General features: G+C 29.8%; 1 protein-coding gene and 1 pseudogene across 1 annotated transcript; one reads left to right on the top strand and one right to left on the bottom strand.

Annotated features, from left to right (window-relative positions):
* The first annotated feature begins 422 nt into the window (after positions 1-422).
* On the top strand, positions 423-2,143 carry LOC129302300 (COP9 signalosome complex subunit 2-like; annotated as a pseudogene).
* A 158-nt stretch (positions 2,144-2,301) lies between these two features.
* On the bottom strand, positions 2,302-4,064 carry LOC129309579 (dihydrofolate reductase-like). Its single transcript, XM_054951205.1, has 6 exons — positions 3,779-4,064; positions 3,558-3,650; positions 3,374-3,472; positions 3,023-3,064; positions 2,710-2,941; positions 2,302-2,609 (listed from the first exon to the last, which is right to left on the bottom strand). Exons 1-6 carry the CDS (start codon positions 3,899-3,901, stop codon positions 2,452-2,454), a joined length of 747 nt encoding a protein of 248 aa, XP_054807180.1. The 5' UTR covers positions 3,902-4,064; the 3' UTR covers positions 2,302-2,451.
* Positions 4,065-19,072: the final 15,008 nt, after the last annotated feature.

A 19,072-nucleotide genomic window follows, 5' to 3' on the forward strand; every position in this document is an offset into this window, starting at 1 on the left:
TTTTAATAGAGGCATTATTGTCTTAACACTCTATTTTCAAATTACATTCAAGTTTTTAAAGATCTAACTATCATTTTTATATTTTCGCTGGACTTATTGATAAGTAAGTTAACTCCACCGGATCTACACATAATTTTTTCAAAGAAAATATTAGATCTCATACATATTATTTTTATTATTAGTCTCATGTCTACAAGCATTCTTCATTATAAGTCCCATACCCATTTTTTGGTTTTGGATCCCATGTGAACTCTTGATATGCAATTATTAAATTTAGAAAAAGTAAAAAGAAAAAGTTATGGTAACATCATGATGCACTTTACAAATGTACAAGACGCTTCTTGACTTAGTTAGCTATTGATACTAGAGTGTGTGTTTGGCGAACCATGTTTAATGGTATTTATCAGTTATTGTGATCTTAAATGAAGCAACTTTATCAGAAGGCGCTCACCATCAAATCTGCTATTCCCCATCTGAGGATAATGGGAATAATTCATGAATGTTGGGGAAATGCATATGGCTGAGCATCACTGGGTAGGAGCAGCTACTGATCTCTCTGAAGCTTTTAGGAACTATGATGAAACTGGGAATCACAGGCGTATTCAATGCTTGAAGCATGTGATCAAAGTATTCCTTCTTGGATTTAAAGTTCATGTGTTACAATAGCTGTGTAGTTCACATCCAACAGAAAAACAATGCATTTGAGTATGAATCACTGATTTGAGCTATGATCTTTTCTAAAGCTAGGTAACTTGCCTAGATTTTATTTTTCCTTTTTGGCCAAAATGCATATACCTGGGCTTAAAATCCTTTGTTTCTGCACATGTTTATACATACCACTGTACATTTTTTTCTTTTTTAGGAATATGCTGTGCCCTGAAATGAATCACTGCAGTAGTCTTTCTTTATTTTAATATCTCGTGTCCATTTTTCTTATTATACGTGTCAGGTACCTAGTTCTTGCCAACATGCTGATGGAGTCTGAGGTCAATCCCTTTGATGGACAAGAAGCTATAAACCGTAAGTCGTTTGCACCCTAATTTAGGGTACTCGTCTTTTTTTCTCTGTTTTTTCTGATTTCACCTCTCTGAAATTGTGCGTACTGCAGATACTAAAATGACCCGGAAATTTTGGCAATGATAAATTAATAGCAGAGTCTGGCATGAGATTGTCATGCACCAGTTTGTCCTCATGTTATTTTTCCTCTCTCTCAATCTAATATTTATGTAGTGGATATTTCGGAATCTACCTTTCCAGAGTAACAGAAGAACCATTATGGATGATCCATTTATTGGAAATTACATTGAAGATCTGCTAAAGAATATTATTAACACAAGTCTTATTGAAGCTCATCAAACCTTATACAAGGGTAAGGATCCCTTTTATATCTAAGGCACTTTAACACACACCAGTCGTTTCTTTCTACGTCATCAGTTGTTAGAGAGGTGTTCTCCTGTTCCCCCATCCACCCTCACCAGGGGAAAGATCAATAAAAAAGATCAATAAAAAGAAAGAGTTGTTGAACACATCTGTCTGGACAATGTAAGAAGTGCCCTCCTGTCACTTGAAGAGGGTGAATACAGAATAGGGCATTGTCGAGCCAGTTGCCCATTGCGAAGGAAACAAGTCAAACATTATCTTCTGGACTCTTTGGATGCCTTTTCCCAGTACTTAGTTGCATTGGTCAATAAATATTTCTGAAATATTCTTAGCATGGTCATTAAGTCAATGCAGCTCCTCCCTCCCCTTCCTAACTTGTAAGATTAATATGTGGAATTCAATGCTTGAATTATGTTTAATTCGATTTGTATATTTGATAAAACCCCTTCATTGACAGGAACTTAATGTCCCCGAGCATGATGTAGCAAACTATTGGCGTCACTAATTCTGGACAACAGAATCAAGGGCACATTGATCAAGTGAACCAGCTATTAGATCGCTCAGATAGGCAGGCCTTCTTTCAATTAATTTATTTTGTAATGACATTATCCTATAAAAATTTTTTAGATAATCCTGGTATTTTTATTAACTTCAAATCTACATGGTTCCGGTCGAAAGGCATGAAAAAAAATACACTGCTGTTGACAAATGGAACAAGCAGTTTAAACGCGGCTATCAAACTATCAGCAACGGGGTTAATTAAAAGGTTGTCTTGTTCCGTAGGTAATTCTGTCTGGTGAAACTCAACTTGTAATTCATGTTTAATGCCACAGATATATATATATATATATATATATTATAAAATTCATTAATTTTAATTCACCTGGTTATGTGAAGCTGAGAATGTCTGCCAGGGACATAAAGCATTCCAAAAACCCTTTATTAATACGGATCAATATTTAAAAATCACTTGTGCTAAAGCTGTGGAGTGTCGGTCCTGTTAATTCATGTATTCAGAATTGGGACACCTCTACTACGTCAGCTTCCTTATTAATTCTGATTCCCATTGCTTTAACCCTCACTGGCGGTAATTGCTTGTTCAAGGATGCTATCCTTCACTTCCAATTTCTTTTCTCCATTCATTTCTTCGTGAGTTCCATCAGACAAACCGCAAGCGAAATGGAACACTTCTTTGATCCAGTTCTGCAGCTGACTTGTGGCCACTTCATCTGCAAGCAATACAAGGCAAGGTAAATTTGTTGACTAGTTTAGAAAACAGATATTTACTGCGTATGGAAAGAGGGAGGGTGAAGGGTGGAGAGAGAGGACCTAATCTTGGAACGGTGTGACCTTGAGGGTGCCTTATTATAAGAGGATTGTCAAAAGCGGTAGCTAGTTCTTCTGAAGGCAGTTTCAACCAGTCTTTTTCCCCAATAAAGTGGACAGATTTAACCTTGATGTTGTCCTTGTAGGCAACATCACAAATGCTCGGATCTCTGAACTTGGATCCTGATATTGATACAAACAATTTCATGGGTGGATGCTCCTTTAGCAACTTCCCCTGTGAACCCCGTGTTCCTCATTCAGTACTGTATAGTTCAATGTTCATTGTAAGATGAGATGACAATAACTAACTACTTGCCTGTGCTTGGTAACCCATCAGAAGTGCTGAAAGTGTTGCGCCCTGGGTTACAGATAAACACACAAGAAGAAATCATGTCTTTGGTTTAGCCAAATAAGGTCAAAACAGTAGATATGGAGTCGAAACTCGAGATGTCCAATGAAAACTTCATGTTGATCCCTCAATATGATGTTAGGACCGGTATAACACGATGTTTTGCAAATCTATATATGTATCATTAACTTTGAGACTATTTGTTCTCGTCTTTGTATCAAAAGTTTTAACATCCATACTGATCAGTCAGCACCAACAAAATAAATTCAACGTGAAGCTGAACAATCTGTGAATTTTAGAGCAAGCATGAATGCGTACCTGGGAGAAGCCAAGAAACCCATCAAAGGGGCCATTGGCTGTGATGTACTCGCAAAGGTATGAGATACACTCCTCCAAGTTAGTGTACTCCGTAAAGTCCTGGATAACGTGTGTTCAGCAAGGACGTTCTTTCTTTTCACATAAATAAATCTGTTCGCAGCAATATGATCTCGAAACTTCATACCTTGTTGAATTGAAACCACTCAAAGTAAGGTGGAGGGAATATGCCTTCAATGTCAGACTTTCCTCCGGCAGGAAATTTACCGTCTGGAAAAACCTGCCATGATTGAATAGCTTGATTGATAATCTCAAACTCTGCCTTGCCTGTGCTTTTTTTTTTTTTTTTGGGGGGGGGGGAGATGAAAGAAAGGATTTGAAATCTGACTAAAAAGGAAGACATGTTACCAGGTCAAATTGATCAAACAGAGAAGGATCCCACTTGCTGATTTGTTTTTTCAGGAAACTTCCACTGGTCCTGAATCCATGGAGGCATAGTATCTTCATCTTCTTAGCATTCTGACCTTCCATGTTTGGCTCTCTCAGTTTCAGATTCGGAGCTCCCTTGGGCAGACTTTATTCCCAATGTAAGAGGACCTTGCTGGCTGGCACCTACCTTCATATATTTATTAACAATCTAACTACCAACCTCCGTCGAAGTCATTTGACATGGCGCCGGCGGGATGGTGTTGCACGTGCTTAGCCTCAACTACTGCGCTGCTGCAGCTTCCAGCCACCACTTCTATTGTTTTCTCCTTTAATCCCATCCATCCATTAATTCATCTAAATCTATTTTTTTAATGTCCACTTATTAGCAGCATGTATGATAATATACAACCATTTTTTTAAAAAAAAAAAGCTATCAAATAACTAGGATGTGACAATTTATAGTTTTGGGTGATAAAAATAATTGGGGGAGTGATGTTAAAGGACCACAAGATTGAATTAAATTTAAACAAGGACCACAAGATCTCGAAATTTGAAATAAGAATCAAATGTTCTTCAGGTGAATTAATCTAAAAATTTGCAACTATCATTCTATGATTTGAAACTGTTTAAACAAGAATTTACAGGTGAAATTTGTTCATTCGTAAATGAAAAGCTTGTCAAACTTATCATCACTTTAATTGATTTGTTACTCTCATGTTTTTATTTGCAATCTTTAGAACATTAATTTACCAGTAAGATTCATTAATTTGTAAGAAAAAATAGTTTCAAGTAATGGTATATTTGATTGATTTTTTTTTATAAATTAATGACGGTTGAAAATCATAAAATAAGAATGACAAATCTTTAAACCAGTTAATTCAGTGAAGAACCATTGATTTTTATTTTAGTTTTTCAAATTTTTTGGTCCTTATTTAAGTTTAATTCAATCTCTTTTGTCCTTTAATATCATTATGCCACAATAATTTGACTAACATGTATTATTAATATTTTAAGTTTATTTCATTTTTTGGCGAATCCTCGCAATATCTGAATACTATTACGTAGCGGCATTGAATGTTTTAATTAGTTTATAATCTGATCCACAAATTAATTTGGTGAGGTCAAAGGAGACAATGAATGACATGATGGGCACACTAATAATGGGTAATAACTTGTTTATATGATAAAGTTTCTTTATATAAGAATTCACCTAAAATAGCTGGTGATGTTGAGAGGAAAAATAACAAATCTTTAAACCAATTAATTCATTGAAGAACCATTCGTTTTTATTTTTATTTTTCAAATTTTTTGGTCCTTATTTAAGTTTAATTCAATCTCTTTTGGTCCTTTAATATCATTCTCCTACGATAATTTGATTAACATATATTTTTAATATTTTAATTTTATTTTCAAAATTTTACTTTCATTCTTTGGTTTTAATTTATTTTATTTTTTGGTAAAAATTCTTCAAAATTTCTTTAAAAAGAAAAACTCAAGTAATACTCAGTGTCTCAGTCATTGACATCTTAAAACATCAGTTAATCTCACAACAAAATGAACTCCCTCCGATTGTCCTCAAATAAAACCTAATTCACACCATCATTTTACCATATGAAAAAACAATTAATTTTTTTAATTCTTGTTCGTCCTTAGGCTGTGGTTTTGTCAAAATTAGGTCCCTGATAAACCTAGAGCTAGCAGCAAAATGGAACAAACAATGTGATCCATCCATATCTTGATGAAAATACATGATGAACCTTCACTAAACTCAATGCCAACTTGGGCAAACGACTAACCATGTAGATAATTAAGGATGTGTTTGTCTTTCTATTTAAAAATAATAATAGAAATCGCTTGATTGAATGTTTTAAATTTAAATATTGTTAAAACTGTTTTAATTTATTGTTTTTAAAAACAAAAATGAAAACAACTTAAAGTTATTTTCATTTTCTTATTTTCTTTAATTCTCTGGAGACTCAGACTTTCTATCCCACCCCTAAGTCTAAGATCTTTTATATAAACTTAGGGAATAACCATGTGTTTTTTTTTTTTTTTGGGGAACCAGATAACTGTGTGATTAACAACTAATCTTCTTACATCAACTAACACCTAATGTTCCCACAGTCATTTGTATGAGAATCACTTTTTTTTTTTTTGGGCCGAGGAATCACATTCATATTATATTCATATTTTCATGTGTACTTGTGCATTAAAATTAGGTATTTTTAACCCAATTTTGTTATATGTGTCTGATATTCATTCCATACAAATAACCAGATTTTTAGAAATCTGGATTTTGTTTTATTTAATCAATTTATTTGTTGTTTTCCAGACTAATCTGAATTGGTTCAATTTGGGCTTGGGTAATTCCAAGCTGTACCATCTACCGGACTCAGCCAGTCCACGAATCAGCCAACAAAACCAAGATATTACCAAAAACATTTATAAGAATGGCAATAATGTATTTGGAAAGAAGCGTATCGTATGGTACCAAAAACATTTTATGACAAGGGTAATTTCTGCCCAAGACCAACAACAACAAAAAAAAAAGGACAAATACGTATACATGTGAAAATTGATCGCATTATAAATACAATCACAGAAATTGATAATTGTGTAGTTCTAATACCTACTTGTTCCATAATATAGAAATAGAATAAAATAAGATAATATAAGGGATAATAAAACTTTCAATATCTCAAATTTACTTCATTTATTAATTTGATCTCTCAAATTTAGTTTTGATTAATTTGGTCCTTTATGTTCTTTTAAATTATTATATTAATCCTTTAAGTTTTAAAATAAAAGTTAAGTATCAAATTAATATAATGTATAAAGTATATTGATAACTGGACATATTTATACATATAAATAAGAATAAATTAGCCCTCAAATCAGTTTAATCTTTATCAATCTAATTCTTTATTTTTTAATTCTATTTTAAAGAATTTTTGAGTTTGTTTATTTTCTACCTAAATAATTACAATTTTTTATACAAATCTACATGGCAACCATTAATATTTCCTTATTTTTGTTGATAAATTTTAACTATGTTATCTTTCCTTTAAACAATGAGGACCAAATTAATAATTAAAGTAAATTTAAGCAATAAGATTGATCAAAATTAAATTTAAATTATCGAATCAATAATTGATACAAACATGAGGAATAAAAAGTTTCATTATCTCATAATGTAAGCATTTTGACATTTATTCAAAAAAAATTTTTTATTAATGACCCTTTCAAAAACCACAAAATAATCGACGCAGTTTAAGTATTACAATAAATATTATTTTTGACGCTATAACTTTAAAGAACATGTAAATTATTTATTTAGTTATTTATTTTTAATATAAATAATATATTTAAAATTTTAAAATATCATAAATTAATTATGTTATTGTAGTTCAACAACAAATTTAAACCAATGAGACTAAAATAAATCTCATGAACATTATTATTAACAAAAAAATTAACAGCTTACCAAAACAAATTGTTAACATTAGATAAATTCAATTATAAGTTTATTAAACGTAAAAAAAAACTCAATATAATAATAAAATCTAAAAAAATTACTATTTCTTGGTGAACAATATCTTACTATTTAAACAAAGTACATCTTACTAAATGTGTTCTTATGACATGGTAAAGGTAAACAATAATTTAACAAGTTATCCTCATTATTTTTTACCTAATAATAATAATAATAAATTATTATTATTATTATTATTATTATTATTTAACACTTTTCCTACTCATTAAATTATTATTATTATTATTATTATTATAATTTAACACTTTTCCTACTCATTATTTTTAGGAAAAATTAATCATTTGATATTTATCATTTTGACTTGATTATAATTTGTAATTCAATTCCTTGCTGATAAAAAAACTGAATTCATGAACTTCAATTTGATAAAATTTAGTTTCTATAACTTGACTTAATTATAATTTAATTTTTTAAAAATTTAATTTAGTACAACTGAAATTTTATAATTTTGATCATTTAAAATATTAATTTTTAAATTTTAATAACAACTTTGTCCTTTATTTTTTTAAAAATTTTACTTCTAATTGGAAAAAGAAGACACACATACTCACAGGAACAAATCAATACTGGACTTAAATGAAAGAGATAGTGTGCCAACCATTGACAATAATTGTAATAACCCCATTATTAACCCCCTAAATTTACTAACCACCTCTTAAACAAAATATTAATTGTAGCACTCTCTTAAAAAACATTTACTACTGACTAGTAAGAATTGGGATTTTAAATTCATTAAATGTAAAAAGGATATTTTCAAAGTCAAGGTACTTAATATTATGTAGAAACATGATAAAAGCGACCTTACAAACATCAAGACAAAAGGACAAGACAATCCTTTAAGAGTTTTTCTTAAGCTTGTCACGGCTCATAATACCTTCGTTGTAGCGAAATGTGCATTGGCTCGATTATCGTAGCCAACCATACTAGAACTCCCTTACTGTAGCTTACTTTTATCACTCTCATCACAGCTTACAGCATGCATGCCTTCGTATCACCGCTGCCAATGGCCTTTATAGCATCCCAAAAAATTAATCATGATTTTTTACCCCAATGACTTTGATTAGTGAGTTAATAAGGTGTGTGACTAGAGGGGCCTAACTTGCTGTAATTGTTGTGATTTTTAGCTTTAAAAGTAGGTCTGAATCAAAGGTGGGCCAACCGAGCAAGGAAAGAGGAAGAAAAGGTGAAGGTTTTTCCTCTGGGCCACATGCTGTATGGCGTGTAGTCAATGCGCCATGGCACATAAGGGTAGATTTAAATACAACAGCTCTCTGTGCCATATGCCGTAGCGGAGGGCAGCGTGCACCATGGCACACAGCTAGAATTTTTAATAAATTAGTTCGCGTTCCATGCAAGAAAATATAAGAGAGGAGGAGAGAAATACAAAGAGAACATTGAAGCTCTGCTAGTGCACGTTGTGAGATCACATAAAGGATAGATTAAAGTTCTCAAACACCCAAGGTAAGTAATTTAAGCATTCTTCTTCCTTTCTCTCCCTCATTTATAGAGATTTATAATAGGATTTGAGTTGAAAGATTGATTTTCAATCCATAAGAGTATGGATCTATTTTTATTTATTAAAATGAGTATAATGAAAGTTGTTTAAGGTATTGAAATACCACTTTAATGATTGTGAAAGTGGTAGGTCCATGAGGGTAGTAGATACCCAAAAATTGACATAAATGTGGTAGTTGAGAGAGGTTTGTGTCCATTAATGGTGGTTTAAAGAGTTATTAATGATTATGTGTATTAATGAAACCTAAAGAGCTCATTGGGTATAAATAGGTAGAAACTTATGGATTGGTAGAATAAATATGTGGAGTTTGTTATTGATAAATCCTCAAAGATAAATTATGATGATATTCTTAATTTTGACTGTAGTGTGAGTTAAATTTGGCACCATTCATGTTTGGGAGAAGGTTTGGAAGTATTTTATGTGAAGGGTAAACTTTTGACCTCTCAAGGTTTGAGGTAACTAGGAGAAACTTAATTTTTATAGTTGAATACTAATTGTGTTTGTGGAATATGATTGATGATTTAAATTAATGATGCATATTGGTGATGTGTTTGACTTATGAAATAATTTTGAAAAGAAAAACCTTGATTTTGCTGCCCCCTTGTAATTTGTGAACTTGATTATGGTTTGTTATTGTAGGTGGAGAATTGTAATTTAACATGTGTCGATTATGTAGAGTAAGTGAATATGAGTATGTGAAATTATTTTCCATGAATTAATTGTTTGCAATGCATATTATGTGAGGAATGTGCATAGCATGATCATTGGTAGGAATTCACCTAGGAAGAAAAATAGATTAGTTTAAATCCAGATGGTACTGGTAGTGACTGTTGGAATCGAGAATTTGTCTTGACATCGACCATTAAAATTGGGAGGTAGCCTTTGTGCCATGGTTGATTCGGGACTGTTCTACTTGTTCTAAGAGGGATTTGAATATAACTAGTTTCTTCCGGTTTATAAGGAGGCTAGATTAGGGGTACAACGTCCTTTGGTTGTTAGTATTGGGGAAAACCGAATTACATAAGCAAGTAAGTTAACCCTGGCCCAGTAGTTCCTCATAAGTGGAAGGTTGGGTTAGTCTGTGAAGGACGTAGCCGTGCAATAGTCACCATTTTCATGTCAAAGGTAACAGGAGGGTATAAGATTGGCATATAATCATGTATATAAGTCCAACCACATAATTGTTAATATTGTAGTTCGACATGTGTAAGGGCATATGGTTGGTAGTATTGTATTATGACCCCATATTGTGTATTGTGATTTCAAATAGATACATGTGCTTTTTGGGCTCGGTCATATGGTTGTTAATTTTATAAACTGTGGCAAAATTCCTTATATGTGCTAATGTTATGCTTATTTGTCTATTTGCATCTATTTACAATTGATATGCAATTGTATATGTTAGGTGAAACTTGATTACTGAGTGGTTATACTCACCTCTCAATTCTCAATATTTTAGGGCCTAGCTCATCAAATCAGAGTTAAAAAAAAGCACTTTGAGGCATAGGATTGTGGTGAAATCCTCCTTTTATGCCTATTTACTTTACTTGTGTAATAATGTTATATAATTGCCAACTAGAATAACTTGTTATGATTTTGCACTACTTGCATTAGTTTGTGCATAACGTGTCTTTTGTGCCCTAATTTAGTGAATCTTGGTTGTAAACTTGTGGATAAGGTTAAAATACTTGTGTAAGTAGGAACATATGTATTTTGAAAGAATTAGAATGAAAATAATGATTTTGTGCAACAATTTTCCCCTTGCGTTTTATGAAAACCAGGGTTAAGTAGTGATTTTAAGATATATGTGTTTTTGATTGTGTGTAGTGCATTGCACAGGTTCGCTAAAGTCCATTAAGTGTGGTCGGATAGTCGGTGAAAGCTTATAATACTTGTGGTTGAATTGAGACACCAAAGTTGTAAGATTTTTATAAAAAGTGCTAAATTGAGTTTTAGTGTCTAACTTTTTATTGAAAAAAAATTGAGTATGAAATCGATGCCATTTGCTAGAGCTAAGAGAAAGCTTCTCGTGGACACCGAAATTACCTTAATTAGATGTCAGACGGAGATTTGAAACGCATCAAAAGTTCGCTCCCTGTGCTATCAAATGACAACATTGATACTGTCATTTACGTGCAATGCGTTGTAGCGCATGGCACAAAGAAGGTGAGTCATGGCGCATGTGTCGTTTTCTGCACAAAATCTATTTTTAAGGGTTAAAATTTATTGTTTTGGGTCTCATTTTTTTCTAAGCTTTCGCAATGTTTTCAAACTTTAATTTGAGTCAAATAGGTATTGTTTGAGATTTAAAATGTTAAATTTGAAATTTCATTGTAAATGATTTAAGAATTTTTAAAAAAAATTTCCAACTTTAGTAATTCTTTGATGGTTAATTCCTTGATTACTATGATTCTAAAGTTAAGCGCGATTAAGTAAAGGAGACCTTACAACCTTACTTATCATAGCCAACTTAAAGACACACAGTCACTGTGGCTAATCGCCTTATTCACCATGGTGAACACTATCATAATAGCATATTAACGAGCACGATAACAAATTTCTTGCCCATATCAATTACAAGGAAACAGCACATATAAAGACTATGCAATCCCTACTGCATATTCTCAAATATAAAATTCACACCTTACAATGTAAGGCCTCATTACTAAAGACCTTAGAATAGCTACTCAATTACTCATATATTACAAATAAAATCCATATGCAAATTAATGAATATGGTTAACTTATGCAAGTTACCCTAAGTTGGCATATGTGTATTTGTACCTTACATAAAGAGAACTAAGAGCTCCTACACAAGCATCTTAGTCCCTTGTTGCACATTGCCTTCCTCGGTTGCCCATGAATGTTTGTAAGGAACAAAACAATATAACCATAAGATGTAATATCTCAATAACCAAACAATTCAAAGTATAAATAGGCTATAGTATAATAGAAATCACAACTATGCATATTACCAATATTGCAATTATTATCTAAATTCAGACTGCATGACATCATTACACGATGAATTCTTGCTTTATACAATGATACTTGTTAGCTTATGTAGCATAAGGCGGTATAACCATCACATTTAATTTATCAAATCATTAATAAGTTAACTTTAACAAACAACCAAGGTCTATCATGTCTTGATACTCTGTTATCAATACAATCATGTTATATTCCTCCTCACATCATCTGACTGAACTCATAAGCTATTAATGTATGTAGGTCCAATCTACGTGACTGGAGATAGCCCCATCTCTAATCGTGAGGGGTTACTAAACCAAAAGACTTCCATTCTCACTCTTAAATCATAGGTTCCTTTTACTCGAATTTCAACATGTCATAAGTTGCCCAACCTATACCATCCAATCTAGGATCAACGATACTAAGTCTCGTGTTTAACCCATACCACACCACTAGGTCATTGGCAATACTAAGTAAATTAGTAAATATAAATTGCCAACTACTATGAACAAACTTAGTGGAGGCTACAGCACGTGAATTTTACTATCATGACCTTCTACTACTCTAAGGTGAACTCCCAAGACCTACCTATTATGCTTATGCAAGTTCAACTTATTCCATGTAAATTATTTCATGCACAATATAGTAAAATAACAATCTCATCATCAATAGAACTTAATGTTACAACACATAAGATTATCAATTACTCAATAACAACATATTCACATTATCATCACGTATAGCAAATCCAAACATACATTTTATCTTGAGAATATCATCAATTCGTAGCTAATCCAAGCCTACAGTCTATCTATCAATGTCAAGTAATAATTGAACTTAACCATCAAGTACTTTATCCTTATTAGTCATGCTTATCATTTAACAATAGTCATAAGTTTGCCGGCTCATGGTAACTCCATACTACTTATTGCTTATCATCAATTATATGTTAGTTAAATATAATTACGGATACAATGATATACGATAGTTAAACTCTTAGTTACAAAATCATCCATATTCAATTTCTATTCAGTTATTAATAATTATCAATACCAGCAACAATCATGAGTCAAGTAGTCCTTACTTTAGTAACAACCGACCCTCTTAACCTCAATTTAACTAGGCAATTTATAACTGCTCTGGTCAACCATAAACATATCTGATAATGAAATTCTTTCATTCATTATCTCAATCATGCAAAGAAATTTTGGACGTATCGTAACTATATTAAAATATAAGTGCATACCTCTTTGGTTTTATAGTCTAAGAACTAATAATTAAAACAATAATGGTTTCCTCATTCTCTGCATTCACATTTTCTTTTCCACGATCTCTCCACTTAATTAGTTATGGCTTGACATATAGTTATTCTATAATAAATCTTACAGTGATATTTACCATCTATTTTAAATGGTAGCATTTTGCGTTTGGTTATCTTTATGCTAGAGCCTTTATCATTACAAAGCATGAAAAGCTTGATCTCTGATGAAGTTTTTCCTTTCATTAAAAAGCTTCAACTTACATCTACACATAGAGATTGAGGCCTAAACTCTTCAGTGTGCATGCTTATGCATATTTAACCCTAAAACTAATTTCCATTGGCCTATTTAATTCCTTTTAGACTCACACATCAATGTTGGCTTCCCTTATAGATTTCACTTTAATTAATTAGTGCTAGGGTTAATACTTTAACAATTAATAGTGACCCTTACTAATAGCAATGATCAAAAAACTCATTTATTGATGAAATTTATGAGCACCTTGAGGCTCCATAAAAATAGTTGAACGTCTCATTATTATAGTAATTTTTAGACAGCCTCATCATACTAAAAAAGAATAGCTAAGGACTAGGAAGAAGCAAGAGAATTGAGGTAGAAAATTTACCCAAGCGATAGGAACCTTAAAACATCACCAAAACTTTACCATGGTTGAATCTCAGCAGAACCTTAGCACGTCTCTCCTAGATCTCTATCAAAAACACCATAAATTTGTCATTTATAATGACAGACTTGAGTTTTATCATTCTGTCTCGCTCGCTACAGCAAGCTGCACTTTTTGTTATATGAATCGTTTAAAACGAGTAGCTCTATTTAAATTAAACACATTGGGCCTAACGTAGCTCAAGACTCTCTTTAACTTCATTTTGACTTTCTCAAAAATCTTACAGGCCCAAGTAGCCACCTCGAACTCAATAGACGATTTTTAATTATCATAATTAATTAATTACATTACTTAGTTAATTAGTTTAATTTTGAATTAAATATGAGAATTTTATAATAACTCTTTCAATTCTATAGGGTCCAAGGAAAGGACAGATTGCTCTGCTGCCACTGCCACCATTAGTGGCTGCTACAGAAGCTGAGCCCCCAACGCACATCGGCACAACATCTGTCAGCCATGGCTCCAACTTTAATTAACTTATTACTATTCATTTATCAATAAACCCAAACAAAACAAATACAAACTGTAGACCAAGAAAAAGAAAAAAATGAGTAGTTGGGTCTTTAGTTTTGGTCAAAGTTCTAACTCCAATATTATAATTTTAATTTTAATGCTAATAAAATAATTATAAAACATTGCTTGCAGGAAAAAATAGAAAGAGAAAAAATAAAGAGAAAAGAAAAATTGAAGAATGCCAATTTATCTTATTGTGCTCGGTTGAACGAAAGAAAATAAGAAAGAAAGAAAAGTTATTAATTTTATATGAACAACAATAACCTTATTATTTATAAAAATATTTATATAATAAAATATAATATTTTAACATATTATATATACTAATTTCTATCATATATTATTGATTGAAAAAAAAATTACAAATTATTTCATCCAATTTAAAATTTTATTTATTAAATTATTAAATATATAATAATCTTAAAATTTGAAGTTACAACCAAATATAAGATACTCACTTCACATCACAATAAAATTCATAGTTAATTAATTCATAATTAATTAATTTATAATTTATGAACAAGGTTAATTAAAATCTTAAATTCTTAAAAATGTCTACATCTTTTTAGTTATATCCTTATTAAATACCATATATAAGAGACTTAATAATAATAATTAAGATTTTAATACATTTTTTTTAAAAAAGTAGTGAATGGAGTAGGTTTATAGTTGAAAAGGCAAATATAAAAGTTATCAAATGTCTTATATTTTGAATTAGGTAAGATTTAAAAAAAAATGCTTTATATTATGTTCTAGAGGAAGTACTTAGCTAGAAATTATACTGAAGATTTATAACTAGCATTTTTTCAATTAATCTAAAAATTAAATATATTACTTGTTAAATAAAAGTCTATTATGAAAATATATCTATACTACAGACATCGTGATAAAAAAAGAAGTAAGAGATGGTAATGAAAAAATTAATGGATAAATTTAAAAATAAATTTTTCTCTCCAAAATTTATTCATATTTGAAGAGAAGAGTTAGATGTAAAAATATATGGGTCACACATATTATTTTTCTCTCACTTTTCTTAACCAAGTAAAAAAAAAAAAAGCTATTTTTTTTCACTTTTTCCCCATCATTTTTTTATTCTTGCCAAACATGGTATAAGAGTGGGTTGGGAAGAGTTCGCGCCTTGGTGGCACTAACGAATCCTTCGCTTATTTAAAATCTCAAATTCAAAGCCCATTCCAGCCGCTCCTCTGCCCTTCCATAATTTATTAGTTATTAATTTATAGTACAAGCCACTTTACTTTCTTTGACTAAACTACCTTTTTTCTCAGGGGAATTCACAAGTCCGCCACTTTTTCTCGGCTAACTGAAACTAGAGACTCCGTAAGATACTTATCCTATTCTGCTTATAAATCATTTTTATAAAATTTATCAAAATTAAATTGAGTTAGTTAAAATTTAAAATAATAAAATTATCTTAAAAATAAATAAATTTTTAATTTTAACTCTTAGATTCAGAAAAATAAAATAAGAGTTTTTTAAAAAAAATTTGAAATAGTCTGCTTGTTTTTATGATTTGTTAAAAAATACTTTCAAATTATACATCAAATGTTTGTATGTGAAAAAAATAAGAGAAAATAAATTACATAAAGGACCAAGTAAATTTTTAAAAATGTGATTAACAAATAGAGGAAGTAAAACTTTGCTTCTTTATAAGCAAGATTATTAATTGGTTATGTTGTGTGTGTTTCGAAATTAACTTTTTTTAGAAAAGTGATAAATGTTTTGACTACAGACATGACGTTGACTGCAAGTACTGATACACGACCACAATATTGACTCAAAAAAAAAAAAAAAAACACACACACACACACACATCCCAAAAGAAAAGGTTGGAGCAAAAATAAACATAAGCTATACTTAAGGATGGGGTTGCACCACACTAAAAATAATTTCTTTAAATTACTTTTTGATAGTGAAAAGTTTATATGAGTTGGATATTAAAAACTCTCCAAATCAATATATGTCTTTAGATTTAAGAATTATTTATAGAGATATTTAATTATTGACAGTAAAATTTAATTTCATAATTTTGTAAATTATGGACCAAATCATTATTGTATGTTGCATGGAGATATATTATACTAAAGAAATTAATAATGATTAACACTCTCCAGTCTCTAATGCAAAAATATTTTTTTACAAGTTATTGTTGATTCAAAAAATAAGATATTTTGTAATTTTAGAAAACATCTTTATGTTTTTTACTACATGTTGGTCAACATGGACTAGGTAATCATAGATGAAAAATTGTATGTTAACTATGAACAGGGATTTTGTTAAAAAAAACTATGAACAGGGATAGACCTGAAAAAATAAGTCAAAATTTCTTTTAAGTTTTAGAAAAAAGAAATTTTTTAAATGTGCTTGACATATTTTTTTTTAGTAAAAAGACAGTTATATTAACAAAAAGAAAAGAAAAGAAACGAAAAAGTAACTATAAGGTTAATGTTAAAACATAATTAATAAAACTACTATGAAAAGTAAAGGTGAGAAAAACATAATTTTCAGGACTACATTTTTGAATTATATAGCTATTAAAGTTTTTTATGAGAACATCTTGATTAAATAAGTGAATTCATGCTGAGCAGAAGCAAATTCCCTTATTATGCCAAACATGTAAATATCCCAAATTCGAATGATCATGAAAGAGATTTCGAGCAAAGTTCTAAATCAAGAGCAAAAAGGCTCAAAAGCAAACAGTCAAGAATAATTGAGGAAGTATTATTTCAGATCTACAAAAAAATGACTTCAATAAAGAAGAAGTGCTTGACATATGCTGAAAATTGTGTACTAAGGGGAGTACATGTTAATTTATTTATAATACTTTTTTTTTGAATAAACATTGAAAACGTCATTTAATCAAAAACGAACAACAATAACCAAGACTTAAAAAAAGGAAAAACAAGAACAAGAAACAGAGGCTCCTTTCATCGTACCCCGTCTTCAAGACACAAATTATCAATTGAAGTACGACAATATTCTTCAACCAAAAAAAAAAAAAAAAGCACGACCATATCTATTATCTAAGTAGCCTATTAGTAAAAACATTAGATTTCAATTCCTACTATTCTAATAATATTGGCCATTATTATTGACTACTTTTGTTGATGAAGTGGTTTAATCTACTCTATAGAGAGAGTATTTTATCAAAAGAAAAATGAATTGGAGAGAGTATCAGCAAATTAGGGCTCATTTGTTTTCGGTTTTTTTTTTAAATTATTTTCATTTTTTATTCTTAAAAACAAAAAATATAAAAAGATTTAAATTATTTTTATTTTATTTTATTGTTTTTAAAATATAATACCTTTTATTATTAAAAATTACAGTTAATTTGACTAATTTTTATTATAAATCACTTATCTATAACTCATTATCAGTTTATTTTTAAGAATTATTTTTAAATTAAAACAACTAAACGAATTTTCATCTTCTTTTATTTTAAAAACTGTATTGTAAAATAATTTTTAAAAATAAAAAATGAGGAGAAAAACCAATCAGACATTTGGAAGCATATTTATTTCTCTAATTCTATTTATAAATCACTTCTAACATATTTCACTAGCATTAAGAATAATCTTAAAACTTATTAATTTTATTTTAAAATTTAATAAGTTATCAACTTTGCCCTTATTAAATATATATAATTTACTAATATATTTTTTAACAGTAAATAAAAAATAAAAATTTATAATAAAATTTAATAATATGATTTATAAAAAAATTAATTTAATTTTATTTCTTTACGTTCCATAAATAAGATCACAAAGAATAGTTGTTTTGCCCTGAATGAAAGACAGATAATGGATATTGGATTTAGGAGCAAAAGACGAGACAACTTTCAATTTCAAATCATTACGACGTTAAAAGGTACCTGTCCCTCCTTGGCCATCAGCCCATGAGCAGACCCAGAAGTTCATCCAGATGCTTGAAGTTGAAGTTGAAGGTTGAAAACCCGGAGCTATGGCCGTGCAGTCCACGGCCACCTAATGCGCGTGGTTCAGCTATCTTCTTGGTAGACGTAAAGAATCCAACGTCTATAAATCCATAGCGTCAAGCTAGCCCCCACGTCATTTCAAATTAAAAATCAATGAATAATTAATAAATATATAAAATATATACTTCTTTCACAACAAAATATAAAATATTTTTAATTAAATTTTATTTTTTAATAAAATAATTATCTATTTTTAAATTAATTTTATCTTTTTAAATTTATTTTTATTAAATATTTTATAATAAATATAAAGTTATTTATTAATTAGGATACTTTTATAAAAAAAGTAATAATTATATTTTAAAAAATTAAAAATATCTTACATCTTTAAATAAAGAGGGTAATTTTTTTTAAATCAAACTTTATTTTATAAAACTAATCAAATATTCTCAAATTTTTTCAATCTCTGACTGGTGTTTGAAACTCAATTTTCAAAAACTAGTTTTACCTCTTTGTAAATCAATTTTAAGAAATATTATTTAAATATTACCATATTTTGTTAATCAATTTTTTTTACTTAAAATCCAAACAATTTTATATTATATTTTTTTGTGCTAGCAGATGAGAAAATTTTGGAGGTAGTTTATTGTCTCAAATGTAAGATAACACAACAAAAATAAGTTTTTGTTAAATATATTTTGAAATATTATTTTTCTGTATTTATTATATTTTCTCTCTAATCTTTATATTAAATGAAGCATTTGGAAATTTATATTGTTGTTTTTTTTAAAAAATAAAATTATAAATGTTTTAATAAATTAATATACA

The sequence above is a fragment of the Prosopis cineraria genome, unplaced genomic scaffold, assembly GCF_029017545.1.
Source record: "Prosopis cineraria cultivar Desert tree isolate PC_DT_omini unplaced genomic scaffold, ASM2901754v1 PC1, whole genome shotgun sequence".
Classification (NCBI taxonomy): domain Eukaryota; kingdom Viridiplantae; phylum Streptophyta; class Magnoliopsida; order Fabales; family Fabaceae; genus Prosopis; species Prosopis cineraria.

Bases quoted from the DNA above. Each gene is read 5' to 3' on its own strand.
- LOC129309579 (XM_054951205.1), bottom strand. From the start codon at position 3,901: ATGGAAGGTCAGAATGCTAAGAAGATGAAGATACTATGCCTCCATGGA. The intron at 3,473-3,557 runs GTATGAAGTTTC...CACGTTATCCAG, and splicing joins AGTGGTTTCAATTCAACAAG to GACTTTACGGAGTACACTAA. The intron at 3,065-3,373 runs GTACGCATTCAT...TCTGTAACCCAG, and splicing joins GGTTTCTTGGCTTCTCCCAG to GGCGCAACACTTTCAGCACT.